Source organism: Hydra vulgaris, chromosome 05, assembly GCF_038396675.1.
Source record: "Hydra vulgaris chromosome 05, alternate assembly HydraT2T_AEP".
Classification (NCBI taxonomy): Eukaryota; Metazoa; Cnidaria; class Hydrozoa; order Anthoathecata; family Hydridae; genus Hydra; species Hydra vulgaris.
In genome coordinates, this window is record NC_088924.1 from 7,535,650 (window position 1) to 7,552,280 (window position 16,631).

General features: G+C 26.8%; 2 protein-coding genes across 3 annotated transcripts in view; both read left to right on the forward strand.

Annotated features, from left to right (window-relative positions):
* Positions 1 to 16,631, forward strand: part of LOC136071824 (c-Myc-binding protein homolog) — a 100,970-nt gene that overhangs the window by 8,252 nt on the left and 76,087 nt on the right. Inside the window, exons 6-7 of one of the 2 annotated variants that reach the window (XM_065797255.1) lie at positions 558 to 589; positions 1,101 to 1,213. In XM_065797255.1, the coding sequence (XP_065653327.1) occupies positions 558 to 584 (27 nt within the window). In that variant the 3' untranslated portion in view covers positions 585 to 589; positions 1,101 to 1,213. Of the gene's footprint in view, positions 1 to 557; positions 590 to 1,100; positions 1,214 to 16,631 lie in introns of those variants that run through there. The other variant, XM_065797256.1, reaches the window with a different exon arrangement.
* Positions 8,384 to 16,189, forward strand: LOC136080506 (c-Myc-binding protein homolog). Its single transcript, XM_065797251.1, has 7 exons — positions 8,384 to 8,540; positions 10,389 to 10,461; positions 12,697 to 12,745; positions 13,357 to 13,474; positions 14,412 to 14,450; positions 15,588 to 15,615; positions 15,910 to 16,189. The coding sequence occupies exons 1-6, from the start codon at positions 8,499 to 8,501 to the stop codon at positions 15,612 to 15,614; spliced, it is 348 nt and encodes a 115-aa protein (XP_065653323.1). The 5' UTR covers positions 8,384 to 8,498; the 3' UTR covers position 15,615; positions 15,910 to 16,189.

A 16,631-nucleotide genomic window follows, 5' to 3' on the forward strand; every position in this document is an offset into this window, starting at 1 on the left:
TATCTGTTTAACAAATTAAATGACTTGAAGATAATAAAATTAGCAAAATAAGAAATTTAAAAACTTTGAGAAACATTTAAAATTTCTTATTTTTCATTTTTATGTCGGAACAATGTTGGCTTAATACTTCCGATATTGTTTCGACTAAAGCCCAACTAATGTACTGAAAATTGCCAGTGAATAATACCTTAATCAAGTTTTTAATTTATCCACCTGTTGTAAAATAAAGCTTTTACCGATTTTAATGAGTGTCTAACTGATTTAGACACTTATTTTAATCGGTGTCTAACTTATTTTAATGGGTGTCTAACTGGTTTAGAAGCTTATTTTAATCAGTGTCTAACTTATTTTAATGGGTGTCTAACTGGTTTAGACACTTATTTTAATGGGTGTCTAACTGGTTTAGACACTTATTTTAATGGGTGTCTACCTTGTTTAGACACTTATTTTTAATGGATGTCTAACTGGTTTAGATTTGATGACTTTTAAAAGATATCTAAATAAGTTTAAGCTTGATTTGTGAAAACAATTTTTCTCTTTATTTCTATTTTTTTTAGAACTCAAATGAAGAAAATGCAGATTAAAAAAAGTAAGTAATTTAAGATTTTTCATAATTATATTTTTATCATTAGTAGCAGCAGCACTAAGTATAAACTTGATTAGCTATTAAGCTATATAACTATTAAAAATAAAAGTATTTACTGTTTGAAACCCAAAGTGTGAGTTTGTTGTATCTATAATAAACTGGGGCTGTTTAAATTATTAGACCTTAGTTTTACATAGTTACATACAGGGCCGTCTCGAGGGGGTGTCTAACCCCCAACGAAATTTATATTCAAAAATTAGTCGGCAAATTTGAACACTGGAGTCGGCAAAATTGAATCTGTTGTTGGCAGTCGACAAATGTTAGCCAACGAGGACCTTTTTTTTTTTTATTTAAGATCTTAGTCGGCAAAAATATTTTTGTCACCTCCTCTAAAATCTCTTCGGGACGGCCCTGGATTCATAATTTTATGTTCACATGATTTTATAATGACGATTAATCACTAAAGTATGTTATTTAAAATTTTTTTAATGATTTTAATTTTTTTAATTTTTAGATTTCATTGGGGTTTTCATTTTTTACGATCCTTTGTATATTATGTACTTCATATATTGCACGAGTTTTTTTAGTTAATTGTCTAGTAAAATATAAAGTTGTTTTATGCTAAAATTGTTATTTCTTATTAAAACTATCTTTTGCTAGAACGCAATAAATAGAATTTACCATAAAACACTAGAATCACATTGTTTTATGGTAAATTTTGCTTATCACGCTTTACCAGCGGTTAGCAGAATTTATCATAGAGCGCTATTTTGCATATTGACAAAGTGGTGCACATACAGAGATGCATTTTGGGGCACAATTTTCTTTAATTAAAGTTCACAACCTTTTTTTAAAGATTTTTTCTCCTTTTAACAAAAAGTATTTAACTATTTTTTTATGTTTTAGTTTAGTAAACAAATTTAAAAAAGATATTAATTAATCAATCATTAAAAATTAAAATAAATTAAACTATTCTACAAGAAGTTTTGATAAAAACCTAATACAGATTTGATTCTTTTTAATAACTTCGTAAGCTACTTCTGACTCGGCAACGTTGGAGGAGAACATGAACAACGTTGGAGGACCTTTATTTTTATGTAACCTTTATTTTTAACTTTTTTATTTCGTAAAATGTTTAACGAAGTATTTTACAAAAGTATTTACAAATTAATAGAAACACATATTTTAAAATATAAATAATCGATGTTTACTAAAAATAATCGCCAACTGATCGAGACCAAAAAACTCTCTTAATATTTCGAACATTCTAAACATGTTTAAAAAAACTTTAACAACAAATAATGCAAAAATGATAGATGTCCTTTAGCTAACTTCAATTAGTGCAGGCCACTATGTTTCAAAAAAACCCTTTATGTGCACATGCGTGTTTCATACAAACTTCTTGTTGATATAAAATCCTTATATGAAAAGGATTTAAAAAATTTCAGGTGTCACTTAGATTTATGTTTTGTGTCACGTGGTATGACGTAATAGACCCCCACAGGAAAAAATTTTTTTAATTATTTTTCAATTATTGTACCAGTAGAAAGAGCATTAAATAAACTTTCGAAATCATATAATAAACATATGTTGAAAAGTTTGACTTCATAAGATATAGGGCGTTATGTATTTTAGCACACCGGGGGTCATTTATAGGAATTACGACTAGATAATACATTTATCGTAAATAAAATAGAATCAAAATTATAAAGCTAATACTTATATTTAAATTTGCATTGTATAAACATACAAACGTTATTATATGTAAACCATAATAGTATTTACAATTTACAATTTTTAATCAAGAAAAGAAAGGAACCTCGGAAAACATTTAACTGACGGTATTAAATCAATTACGCTTGTATTCTCCCCCACCTAACTGTAGGGGGGGGGGGGGGAGGGGTAAATCTCCAATTTTGGTAAACTATCTTACCAATTTCAATTAATTACTACCCTCTCCTACCTCCCCTCCCCCCCCCCCCCAAACAAAGAATTTTTTTCCAAACATCCAGTCTCTCTAAAATTAACTCCCCTCCCCTCACCCCGGAAAAACAAATTTTAAAAACAAAATTATACATACACAAAATACATATATTTATCTATATAAAACTATGTATATTTCAGTAGTAAATATTACATAGATTCTTTTTGTAATTGCCATCCAATAGCTTTTAATTGTCCCTCCATTTTTACAAGGCACAGCAACCAGAAATTCCTAAACTGACGTTTAACGTCTTTAATCTTGAGAAGGAGTTTTTTAACAAGTTTTAAATTTTAATTATCTGAGAGTGAACTTTCAGGATCTGCATCCACTTTCCTGTCAGTTGGTGGTAGATCAGGTTGCTCGTTGGCTTTTTGTAATAGTTTGTTTAAATTTTTTTATAAGTGTTTTTTTCAAATTATTGTATAAGCCTTCCCATAAATACAAAAAATGTTAAAAGTAACTTCTTACAAGCTAGTATTTAATAATAGACTATATAATTAAATTGCTTCTTCCAAATCTCTATTGCCATAGTCATACATGTCTTCCTTTTGGCTGTTTACATTATTATTTATACATCCGTCACACTTGCACATATCAGTACAAGCAAGTTCATTTTTCAAACATTTTCACCTTTTATTGCTACAGTCTTCTTTACAACAAATGCTCAACTCAATAAGTGCTATTGGTGCTGTCAGATTATCAGCCATTATCGGGTCAAGAGATCCGTTGTTTAATTTCCAGCTAGACTCCACAGGAGTATGGCTGGGAATTAAACAATGGATACTGTACAAGCATTTTAGAGCGTTTAAGCACTAAACATACAAAGTGACTACGGTATGTATGATACTTAAGGACATTGATTGTTGGTGGAAGTTGTGCAACGTCATACTGGAATATAGAGAAAAGGAACCAATGAAGTTGTAAAAGAGTATTAATATTTTTTGGACGTTTTTTATCACCGTAGACTCTAACAACAAAACATTCGATGTAATTTATTGTAAATAGATCAGGTAAAGTTTCCAATTGACCAAGATTTGATAGTGCAGCTAGGGTTCAGCTTTAATAAATTTTTTCCACCATGACTTTTTACTGATTCCAGAAAAGCGACCAGTTTGATCACAGCCAGTAAACACATGAAAACCTGAAGAAAAAATTTCATTAAGCTCTTATAGTTATTAACAATTAGAAAAAAATTAAACAGAAATACCTAAAATAGTTTGTGCTTGTTTAAAACCAATTGCTTCGTAACATTTTTGAATCGAGATGTCTCGTTCTTTATCCCCTTAACCTGTTCGGAAAATCATTGCACGCGGCAGGACTTGATAAAAGTGATCAGGCATAATCAGAATCAGTATTGCAGAAAAGAACGCCTAACTTGTTGATGGTGAAATTTTTCTTAGATATTGCCTGGAGGTTATGTCTTAATTTTTCAGTTCATTTCAGTTCATTTCATTTCAATCATTCATTCATTGTAGCAATCAGTTCGATCATTGTAGCAAGATACAGTGGTAAAAGACGTGCATAATTATATTGACTATTAGAGAAGAAATGGGGATCATTGCAGCAAGCGAAGAAAGATGAAGTTTCCAATGACCTGGTCAAGATGCTCGAACAATTTTTAAGCAATATCTCATGCATTAACATAAAGTTGCGCAAAAATAAGCCTTCTTGAACTAATGTGTTATAATAATTCTTGCATTTTTCTACAATAGTAGAGCTGCTACAAGAGTAAACTTTCTTTAAGTAACATTTATAATAATAATTTGCAGTGTATGTTTGAACTCCTTATTTAATAACTAAAATAGTCTCAGTTGAATCTGTTTAACGCAAAACAACAAAATAAGTTTCAGTTTGAGACATAATTAATACTGCGAAAGACTAAGAAGATTAAATCTACCAACTTAAGTTTTGGTGCCTACAATGCGATCTAGTTCAATCCTTTAACTAAAATATACCGTTTTGGTATAGTCAATGATATATATTACCAAAGTTTATTAACTCCTTGTCTCGTGGTCACCTTTTTAAAATAAGGCATGTGTACGTTCTAAACTGCATTCCAAGACACGATCAGTTATATTATTGATCAGTAAAGTTCTGAAATAAAATACCTAAGGAAGGAAGCGTTATAGAGATTTTTGAGCCATTCTTTTCACACATTATTGATTCATTTTGTCTTTTACGTTATAAAAAAACTTTAGTATTGGATCTATTATATTTATGAAAATAATTGAACTTATAACATTTCAAATTTATTACGACATGTCGTTATCTAGATATCGCAGCATTGCGGCAATATTTGCGGCATGTCGCTATCTAAATACCCCAGTTTTGCGGCAATATTTGCGGCATGTCGCTATCTAAATATCGCAGCTTTGCGGCAATATTACTAAGAAATATCGTTAGTTGCATATCATAATGTTGTAAACAGCTACAACATTACAATAAATCTGAAGCTAGTCAATGGCCGCAATTCATAGTTTTGTAGCTAGCGGTGTCATTTTGAAATATTGACAGCTATAGATTGCAGTATGTAGTTAACTACGACATAATTACAAATGAATATACTTGATGGCTACATATAGTAACTTTTTAACTAGCGATTTTATAACAATATATCAGTAATTACATATTGTAGCGTGTTTATCTCTATGGAGTTTTCTTTGAGATCCTTCTTAATAAATTTTTGGAGAAAAATTGCTTTATACCTTAAAAAATTTTTTTAGGTGCCCCAAGAAGACCTTACGGTCTTACTACAAGCAACTCGGATGAGCATTTAATTGGAAGTTCATGCCTCCTTCCTAACTGATGTCGCAAAACTTACCCAGAGATGAGTTTTGCACAACGGATTTCTTGTTTCTGAGGCAAGTGCGCAACCACTGCCTCACGGTTGCTTAAAATATACTTAAGCAATATTTTTTTTGAATATGCTTTTGTAATAAATAAAGTTTAAAAAATTGTTTTTCTATTTAAAGATATTAAAGCGCTTAATATTTATGAAGTAAATGTACATAAAGTTTTATGTTTTGTGTTTCAATGTAAGTTTTTGGGAGAGTATTCGATATAAAATATTTTTTTTTATGTAGGTCTATTTCAATGTAGATCTATTTGTTGCATTTAAACAAGTCAGATATGCGTTAAAGTACTTTATTTATATAAAAGTATTACTGTTTGATAAGAATTCGTATCATCTATAAAACATAATATTCCGCAAATGAGCTGCTTTCTTTGAATCATTAATATAAATTAAAAACAAACGAGAAGCTAGAATTGAATCTTGTGGAACATTACAAGTTATTTTAATATTTTCACTTTGAAGTCAATTGTTGTAGATAACGAATTCAACTGTTTTTTTTAAGACGTCATGAAACATTTTTGCATATTGTTATTTATACCATAGTATTTGAGCTTTTTAATTAATATATGGTTATGGAATCATGGTCAACGGAATCAGAGAAATCAATAAAGATATCTAGCATATATATATATATATACACACACATATATATATATATATATATATATATATATATATATATATATATATATATATATATATATTTAAACAAATTAAATAATTACGTAATCAGTTAAAAAATTTTTTGTTTAACTGTTTAATACACAACAAATTATTTTGGTTAAGGTACTTAAATGTTTTATTAGGAGTCATTTCTTATAATATTTAAAAAAAAAAAAAGTTGAAAGACCAGAAATTGGACAGTGGTTATTAAACCTCTGTGTTAAAGTATCGCGATATTTCCAAGTAATGACTTTTCACTGCTATATGAATCGTGATATTTCTAAATAATGACTTTCAACTGCTTTTAAGTCAGTTACAGAGTGAGTGTGCAAATGTGTAAAGCGACTTTTCTTTATATTATGTACATTATATTGTTTTGTATTGTTTATTATTTTTTTGTAGCTGAAAAGGCAGAAAAGCTGTATTCAGACAATTCTAAAAATAAAACTTGAATTTGTTTCACATGTTAAGATCTCATACTTTATAAATCGCACGCATTAAAAAATATTTAACCTTTAAAGTTAAATTTTACTTCATACCAAAAAAAAAATATATTTTTTAATAATAATAAGCGACAGCAACGTTAATTCTTATATTTTAATTTATTTTCTGCGAGATTAAATTAAAAAAATAACCAATAATATTCTTTACAATAAACAGTTTGGGTTTAAATCTGGTCATTCAACAGATCATGAAATCATTCATCTAGTACATAAAATATTAAAAGCCTTTGATGAAAAAAAAATTACCTTAAGCGTTTTTGCTGATCTAAGTAAAGCTTTAGATCCGGTAGATCATAATATTTTTCTATATAAACTTTAAAATTATAGTATTAAAAATTCTAACTTAGTTTGGTTTAGAAATTATCTAACAAACAGGAAACAATACATCTCAGTGGAGATGGAAAAATGGATATAGTTTCAATTACTTGCGACGTCCCGCAAGGATCAATCCTCTCTTATTTCTCATTTATATAAATGATTTGAGTAAATTTTTAAATATTGTAAATTCAATCCGGTATTAATATTGGCAGACGGTATTAATTTATTTTATCTAAATAAAGAAATTAATATTTTATTTGAAACAGTAAACAAAGAGCTTGTAAAACTAGATGAATGGTTTATAGCGAATAAACTCTCTATAAATATAAAAAAACAAAATACAATCTCTTCCATCGTCTTCATGAAAAAGAACTCATTCCTTTAATACTTCCTGATCTCTTTGTTAATAACTCTTGTATCATAAGAGAAAGTTTATTGTTGTTTTTAGGTGTTGTTTTAAATGAAAATGTGACGTTAGAGGAGCACATAAACACAATTCAAAATAAAATTTCAAAAAAAATTTGAGCTTCTATACAGTTAAGTTATTGTTAGACCAAACCTGTTTGAAATACATTTATTTTTTTTTGATTCATGGCTACCTAATTTATGCAAACATTGCCTGGTGTAGCCCTAACGTAACTAAAATAAATAAACTGCTTAGCAAGCAAAAGCATACTTTTAGAATAATTAGAAATGTAGATCGTTTTTCAAACACTAAATTGCTATTTATTAAATTTAATATTCTCAACGTATTTCGACTTAACCCTTATCATATTTTTATTCTTATGTTCAAAGTTGATAAAAAAAAAACGGTACCCATCATATTTAACTCAATTTTTGATAAACAACTATAGGACATTATTACTGATGTTACTATTATTTTATTAAGTAAATTTTATTAACTTTGTTTTTTAACAACTAATTATGATTATTTGCTTTCCATAATGATGCTGTTGATATATTAAATTGCTGTATTTAATTAACTTAATAAATTAACATCAAAAAAATTTTTTGTTTGCTTATTTTATCTATATATTTGATAGCTCTATTTTTCATTTTAAATTAATAATTTTACCATTGAAATGTTATAATTTGTTTTTATATTGTGTTTTAAAATAGTAAAACTCCAAAAAACTATCAATGACTTGTGAGGAAGGTTATTAGGCCACTATAAAACTATTAGATTATCTAAGTCACCCCAAAGGGTTTTGATAGCATTTTAAGTCACCCCAAATAGATTGATAGCATTTTGGAGAGAAGAAGAATAAATTTTTTTTTTTTCAAAATGAAACCCTATAAAGGAGAGGTATAATGTTATATCAGAAAATAAAAAAAAGTTCTATTCTATTTTTGTAACCTTTTATTTCTTTTATTGACGAAATAAAAAACTAAATAAATTAATTAAATTACTAATATTATATATTAAAATTTAATAAGAAATATAAAAGTTATATATTTTTTATGAATAGTAAGTTAGAGCAATCATTGATTGTTGCTAGGAAACTACTGAATAAAGTTTTCGAGATTAAACGTAATGCTAAATATATTATTTCAGTAGCTCATTTTGTTACCTTGTGTGCGTTTTTTAAAATGCTGGAGTCAGAACAACTTTTGAATACGCCGGAGATTCGTGTAAGTGATTACATAAGAATAAATAATTTTATCTTTTTTAGTTATTAATTTTTATTAGTTCTTCTAACTCCCCTATATTAGAATCTTGCAATTTTATTAAAGTCTCATATCATTTTTAAACAGCCTGCCTATTAGTTTACTACCTTCTTTTTTAACGACATCGTGTGTTAAATATATGGAAATAACTTTTGAACCAACTTAGAATCGTGTGTTAAATATATGGAGAGATAACTTTGGAACCAACTTAGAGTTTTTACCTGCTATACCATAGCATTCAAGTTTTTACGCAAAATATTTTGATCGACCGTGTCCAAAACTTTTGACAAGTCAATGAAAACACAAAATTTAGATTTTTGAAAGATTCGTTAAAGCAACGTGTTAGTTGAAGAATAGCATGTTCCGTTGGGTTGTTTTTTTTAAAACCGAACTGATTTTCGTAAAAGAGTTTATTGGTAATTAAGTATGTGTACACTCTGTTATACATTATTCTTTCTAATATTTTTAAAAAAACTTGAAAAACAGAAATAGGTCTGTAATTTGTTATATTAGTCGGATCTCCTATCTTAAAAATAGGAATCGCTTTTGCTATTTTCAGACAGAGAGTCTGGGAAAGAACCTTGTTTAATGGATGATTTCAAAATTTTGTAAAGAATATCTTTTATGATGTCATAAGAATATATCACAATAATTCCATTTATATAGTCAGGTCCTACTGATTTATTTCTTTTTAACGATCTAAAAGCTATATAAAATTCCTCAAGCGTTAGGTTTTTAAAATTTAAGAAGTTTCATGTTTGAAGTTCATCTTGTTGTCTGTTAATTTATAATTTGTTAAAACGATTTTGTTTGATAAATTTGCTTCTATAGTGGAAAAAAATTTGTTAAATTAAGTCGCAAGTTCATTAGTATCATTAATTATTTTATTTCCAACTTTTATATCAAGTGGCAGAGAGGTTGAAATTAATTTTTGCCTTCCTGTAATTTCTTTCATTAATTTCCAGACGCGTTTTAAGTTAAGTTTCTGCGGCGTAATCAATTAAGAATAGTTTTTTTTAGCATTTTTGCGGAGGTTTGCGAACAGATTTTTGTAATCTTTGTAAATTTGTTTATGTTTTTCGGACTTGGTTTTTAACTATATATTTATACAACTTTTGTTTTAGTTTTGAAGACTTTTTTAGTCCCTTAGTTATCCAAGGATATAATAGATCTTTGGCCTTAAAATTTGTTTTACATATTGGGAAATTAGTGTCATAGATTTTAAAGAAAGTTTAAAAAAATGTATTATAGATAATGTTTATGTTATCATTAAAGTTAATGTGATTCCAGTCCTGTTGTAAAATTTGATCTTGGAATAATTTTAAGTTACCATTGCTAACAGTTCACTTTTTTATTGTCATTCTACCCTCAAATTTTATTTGATAATCTAATTATTTAAAATAATGAGAAACATCAAGTGAATCAGAATGATCAGATGAATCAGATTCATCTCTCTCTCTCTCTCTCTCTCTCTCTCTCTCTCTCTCTCTCTATCTCTCTCTCTCTCTCTATATATATATATATCTCTATCTATATATATATATATAAATATATATAAATATATATAAATATATATATATATAAATATATATATATTCATATGTATATATATATATATAATATAAATATGAATATATATGTGTGTGTATAAATATATATATATATATATATATATATATATATATATATATATATATATATATATATATTAGATTACACAGTATTTATTGACATAAATATACAATAAAAATTAAAAATAATATTATTATGAACATAAATAACAATAATAAACTTATAATTTCTTAACATTAGCTAAATGTTTCTCAACGCGATGAATTTCGAAAATATCTTGAAAAGTCGGGAGTTATTGATGCTTTAGCTAAAGGTATTTATTTATACTATATTTAAAGACACTTGTTTTTACACTTCTATAATAATGAAAATTATATCCATATTATTTCATATGTTATTGAAATTATCAGTCAAGCAGCTAGCGCATATTTAAACGTATAAAAATGGGATAAAAATATAGTCAAAAACTGTTAAGATAATTTAACATTAATAAAACTATTACTAACAAAAGTTAGTTTCCTTTAAGGCAATAAAAATGTTTGAGCATATTAAATAAACATTTTCATTCTTTGTTAAAATATTTTATATTTTTTCAAACTATGAAACCAGACTTTAATTAAAAATTACTTGCATCATATCATAAAACAAGGCTTTAATTGAAAATTCCTGACATCAAATAGTCAAAGACTCCTTAGTTGAACTCCTTAAAGATAACCAAGCATCTGATTGTCATTGGAAATCAAGATACTTAGATCTGGTTTGAGTGCTAATTTTTCTTGTTTACAATGGGTTTTACCTTACTGCACCATTTTGTATTCTGCATATATAACCTTCCACTCATCGATTTTGCCAATTGATCTTTTTGATCTACCAATTGAGGAGGCATTGAATAGCGATTCGACAACTCCATGAAAATCATTGCATGATGATACTCTATCGTGTCTAATAAATCTTTAAAGTTTTTTTCATGAAACCCAAAAACTGTAGAGAACCTTGAACTGAACCAGAGATACGTTGCTAGCTAACTATACTTTTCCATTTTAATAAGTTCTAGCTGATTTCATAAATAAACACTTTTTTGTTGTTGCAGTGCTTGAGTTGTTTAATGTTTTATTTAAATTTTACTTTCACGTTGGTTGTGTACAAAAACGCGAGTTTAGGAGGTTGAAATTGAAGTTGAAAGTGAATCCCCTTTGAATCATTAGGATACCTATCTTTGCTTTCTTTCATATAATACACCATTTTTAAAAATGTTTTAAGCTCTTTTTTTTATTTTTATCAATGTGCATCTTTTAAAGCTGCATTTTATAAAATTACATACATTTAAAAATGAAATTGATTTAAATATGGTCTTATTAAACAAAACTTACAAACTCTTTTTGAGGCTTCTGAATACATGTCGTATTTATAAATATATTTAAAAAACTAAACAATAGGATTTTTATTTAAGAAATTATAGTGTGATCATAAAAAAAACAAACTGTTTGTAATATTTTTGTCTTTGTGTTAACTGACTTTATGGTCTAGAGTTCAGAGCTTCCGATAAGAAAAGGTAATTACTTGCTATCAGCTAAGCTAATTACACTATAATGGTAATGTAACCTTTATTTGTCTTACTTATTTTTATCTTGGTTAACTAAAGTCATGTATTATAACTTTAAATGAACTGAATATTCAAAGCCGCCGTTATTTCGCCTTAAGCGTAAGTTTTAATGGTCAGTATCATTAAAATAGTTTGTTTTTTTTTTAGGCAATTTTTATTCTAATTGCTTTTTCATTATTATGAACCTAATTTCTTGCATCATTAGAATAGTTTGCAACTCTCCCCCTCCCCCCTTTGTTGCTTGTTTATCTAGACAAAACTATAGTTGGAGAAAACGAGATCAAGATGCAAAATGCTACATGATATTATTGAAGCTAGACTTAATAAAAACCCAACACAAGACAAGATCAACATTAACAATGTTTAATATATATGATTTTTATTCTTGATAATAAATTTAAAAATGCGTTTTGATAGGTTGATGATGGTTTCGATAGGTTGATCATGCATTTCAATTGGTCTTTCAAAATCATAATAATAAACTTATTTTTATTGATATGCTCATAATTTTCGCCATTTTTTTTCTTTTTTTTCTTTTTGCTCTTTAAACCATGGGTTTAAACACAAAAAGGTTGAAATATTGTTTTAAAAGATATATGCATTTACGGGATTCTGTATTATAATTTATGTGTCTGAATAAATGCTTTTTTTCAAACTAATTTTACGGGGGTGTTACACCCCCTCCCCTGAAGAATGTAATTTTTAAGTTATAGTCTGTTTTTTTACAAATTTAGTGGGGTAAATTTTTGCTTTGAGTTTCTTTTTTTTAAAAAAAAAACCAATCGGTACTTTATGAGGATTCACCCCACCCCCCACCCCCCTTAATTTTATTTGTAGAATTGACTCTATTTACACCCACCAACCTAATACTTGAGCAAAGTTTGTTTATATTAAACTAAATATATACCTTTTGTTATTGTATTAAAAAGCATTATTATGTTTTAGTTTTGAATGAGCTTTACGATGAACCAGAAAAACCAATCGATGCTATAAAGTATCTTTTCAAATTTCTTTATAAATTGCTCAGAATAAATTCAAGGTTTGTTAACTTCAGCTAATAAGATTTCTTAGTCGCTATGAGATACAGTTCTTAGCAACTTTTTTTGTTGCAATGTCCTAAAAGCTTTGTAGTAATATGAAATGGTGTTTTGCTTTACAGATTAAACAGGATTTGATAAAACATTTATTAAAAGATCAGTTTATGCTTCAAGAAAGTATAATATTTTCCACTGGCTATCAAACTTAAAAACAAATTTTATCAGTATTTATTGGTCAACTTTAATTTAGTGTACAAAATGCAAAAATTGAATAATTTTTCTAAAACACTTAAATCTATAAGTATAGTTTTTTGATGAGTTTTAGCATAACGTTAGATAAATTTTAGTATAGTGTTAAATAAGGGGGACAGTTGTTGTATGGTTATAAAATTATTTGAAGTTTTGCTACAATCTTGTAAACAATAACAATTAAAAGTAAAAACCAATTTAAAAACAAATGCATCTGTTGGCCCTATACCCATTTTATTTGACTGTATCCTGTAGGTACATATCAAAAGATAAGGTTTTTTACAATGCTGTAGCTATGATAAAATCTTGACATGTGTAGTTTTGTAAAACAACATTTTGGTGGTCTACAAACGGTAGATATGGATTCAGACTACATATCTGATTTAAAAAGAAGAATCATAGATCTTGAATTTGAAGCCGGCGATCTTAAGATCAAGGTAAGAAATCTTTTTTTTACATTTTAAAATCAAAAAAAAGTTGTGTAAAGAAATAAATTAGTGGTAATCATCAGTTTTAAATTAGTTTTAAACTTTTAAAATCATAAATTTTAAATAATCTTTTAAAATCATTAACTTAAAATTATCTTCTAAAATCATCACTTTTAGCTAATCGAAAATCATTGATTTTAAATTATATTTCTTTTAAATTACGTGAAATCATTTCAACACATCAGAACTATTCCATTTATAAAGTTTTTTTTAAATAAATACCAAGTATTTATTAACTTTAAATATGTAAATTTGTTTCTTTATATATATATATATATATATATATATATATATATATATATATATATATATATATATATATATATATATATATATATATATATATATATATATATATATATATATATATATATGCAATGTGGCTGGATACCTCAGTTTGTTAAAGCGTCAAACAATCTGGACTGTTGTGTGATAGGAGTTTAAATCTAGTCACAGCCAACTCAGCGCTTGAGTAGTACTTCGGTAAGCATAAATGTTGGTCAATAACGGGCGCTACTTTGGATTAGTCTTTATGACTATTTGTGGCTATTCCTGTGCTAAGCCAACAGTATCTTCGAATATAAGAGCATTGTATAGCAATAAATTGAATTAAATTAAAATTGTGTGTATATATATATATATATATATATATATATATATATATATATATATATATATATATATATATATATATATATATATATATATATATATATATATATATATAATAATTAAATAAAGGATATATTAATTAAATAAATTTGTGCTAAGCTCTAACAAGGCTAAACACAAGTTCTATTAGCTATATTAATTGGGTTTTATTTATTAATTTTATAATTAATTGGCACTAAAACAATTGACTAGTTTTCAATTCAATTTATTTTAGCTTGCCAAAAAAGAAGAAGAAAATGAAGAATACAAAGAGGTATTTTATGAAGAATAAATAATAAAAAAATTTACCTATGTAAACTCCATACTAATTTAGAGGCAACTACCTTCAAATTTTGAAATAACGCATAAACTAACTTTCTCTTGAGCCAGATATTATAAATATTGTATTGACATTGACTAAATAACTGACAAAAGTACATATAGTACATACATGGTGGCTCGCTGCAATAGTAACCAAAGAAAGTAGCTTAGAATCAGAATATTCTTTAAAATCACGTCCTCAAAATCAGAATATTCTCATCACGCCGGAGAAAAAAATATAAAGTAAAAAATAAAAAATAACACCAATTGAGAACTTTTTAATTGAATTTGCAGGCATAATTTCAACGAACATTCAACAGTCCTTATTGAGCTCTTAGGAACTAAAAATGATTCACGGCTTTGAAGCTCTTTTAGTTCCCTTTACAAGCACTTTTAGTTTCTGAATCAATATGAGTCATTTTAGAACTAGAAATGCAACACTGTCCACATAAAATGTGGATAGTGTTGCATGTTTGGTTGGTTCACGCCGCATCATGGGTAGATAGAAAAGCATTGAATTTTTTTTTTTTAAGTAGCCATTTTGTTATCCCAGAATAGCATGTTGTCTAGCACTAATGAGTGGCTCTACTTTTTTTCTGATCACCAAATTTGATGCCAAACTAATTTCAAAATATTAAGTCGTATTATACTAAAAATATTCTGATGAAGTCAGACTGTATTTAGAGCAAAGGCGTCATGGTAGAGTAGAAAAAGTAGACCAAGTCCAAGTTGCCACCAAGTCTATAATAGTGTTCAGGGTAACCAAGTTTATTATTGTGTTACAGAAATTGCAGAAAAATTGTTAAATAGATGAGTTTTGTAAATGGGCCACCGTGTGTGTCACGATGCCACATCATGACAAAATCGTTATATTTCTTTTGATCCGCACAAAGTGCGGATCAAAGAAATATAAAATTTTAATCTAAGTATAAGTCTAAATTTTTTTAAATAAACTGCAAGCCTCTCGTTTAACCTTTATAACATTTTGATGAATTGATACGTAAGTATATGTTTGATATGTAAGTAATTTTGTTTTCACAAGAAAAGTCTTAATTTCTTTTTTTCTTCCAATTTCTTTTTTTCTATTTAGAAATTAAATGAAGAAAAAGCAGAATAAGGTGAGTAATATTTTTTATAACTATAATTTAATCATAAGTAAATGGTAGCAATATTAGCACAAAATATAAACATTATTAAGTTACGTAGCTATTAGAAATAAAATTATTGCTTTAAACCCGTAAAATGGATTTGTTGTATCTATATTAAGCCGGGGCTTGGACTTTTTTTACAAACTTCACTTTTTACAAAATTACATAATTTTATGTTTAATATCGTTTTATTACAACTTACTTTTAATTACTAAATTATTATTGAAATTTTTTTTTGATAATATTAATATTTTGATTTTTTAGAATTCGTTGGTGTTTTCATTTTTTACGACGCTTTGTATAATATTTACTATATATATTGCACGATTTTTTATGTTAATTTATGTCTAGTAAAATAAAAGTTGTTATATGCATAAACAAATTTACCATATATGGTAAATTTGTTATTTCTTATAAATATTGTCTTTTTATAAGAAATAACAAAAAAAAAAGTATTTTACGATATAACAAATGAGTAGAAACAGATTTTGTAAAATATAATCGTTGTTTACGGAAAATTATCTAGTGTTCGCCAACCCACCGAGACCGAAGAGCTCTATTAAAATTTTAAATCTTTTAAATGTTTTAAAAGTCTTTAAATAAATTGAATATAAAATAAACAAAACTTAACAATAAGTAACGTAAAAATGATAGATGTCCTTATTTAACTGACTTTAATGTTTCGATAAGAAATGTGTTTGCTGATTTACCACGCAATATTGGATATATGAAAAAACTTAAAACGAAAATCATGCAGCTCAGCTAGATTTATACATAGATATATTTTTATAAATAATTTTCGTAAAATTTCTTTTGTGAAACCTTATTACAAAAATGGAGAAACATAAATAACATAAAGATACCAATAATAAAACATCTGATTGCATTGTGGGTAATTTATATCAATTAAATTTTTTTTTAATGTGCTACCTCAATTTTTAAAGAAACAAAACCTTTTATATGCATATATTTAGTAGTAGTATAAT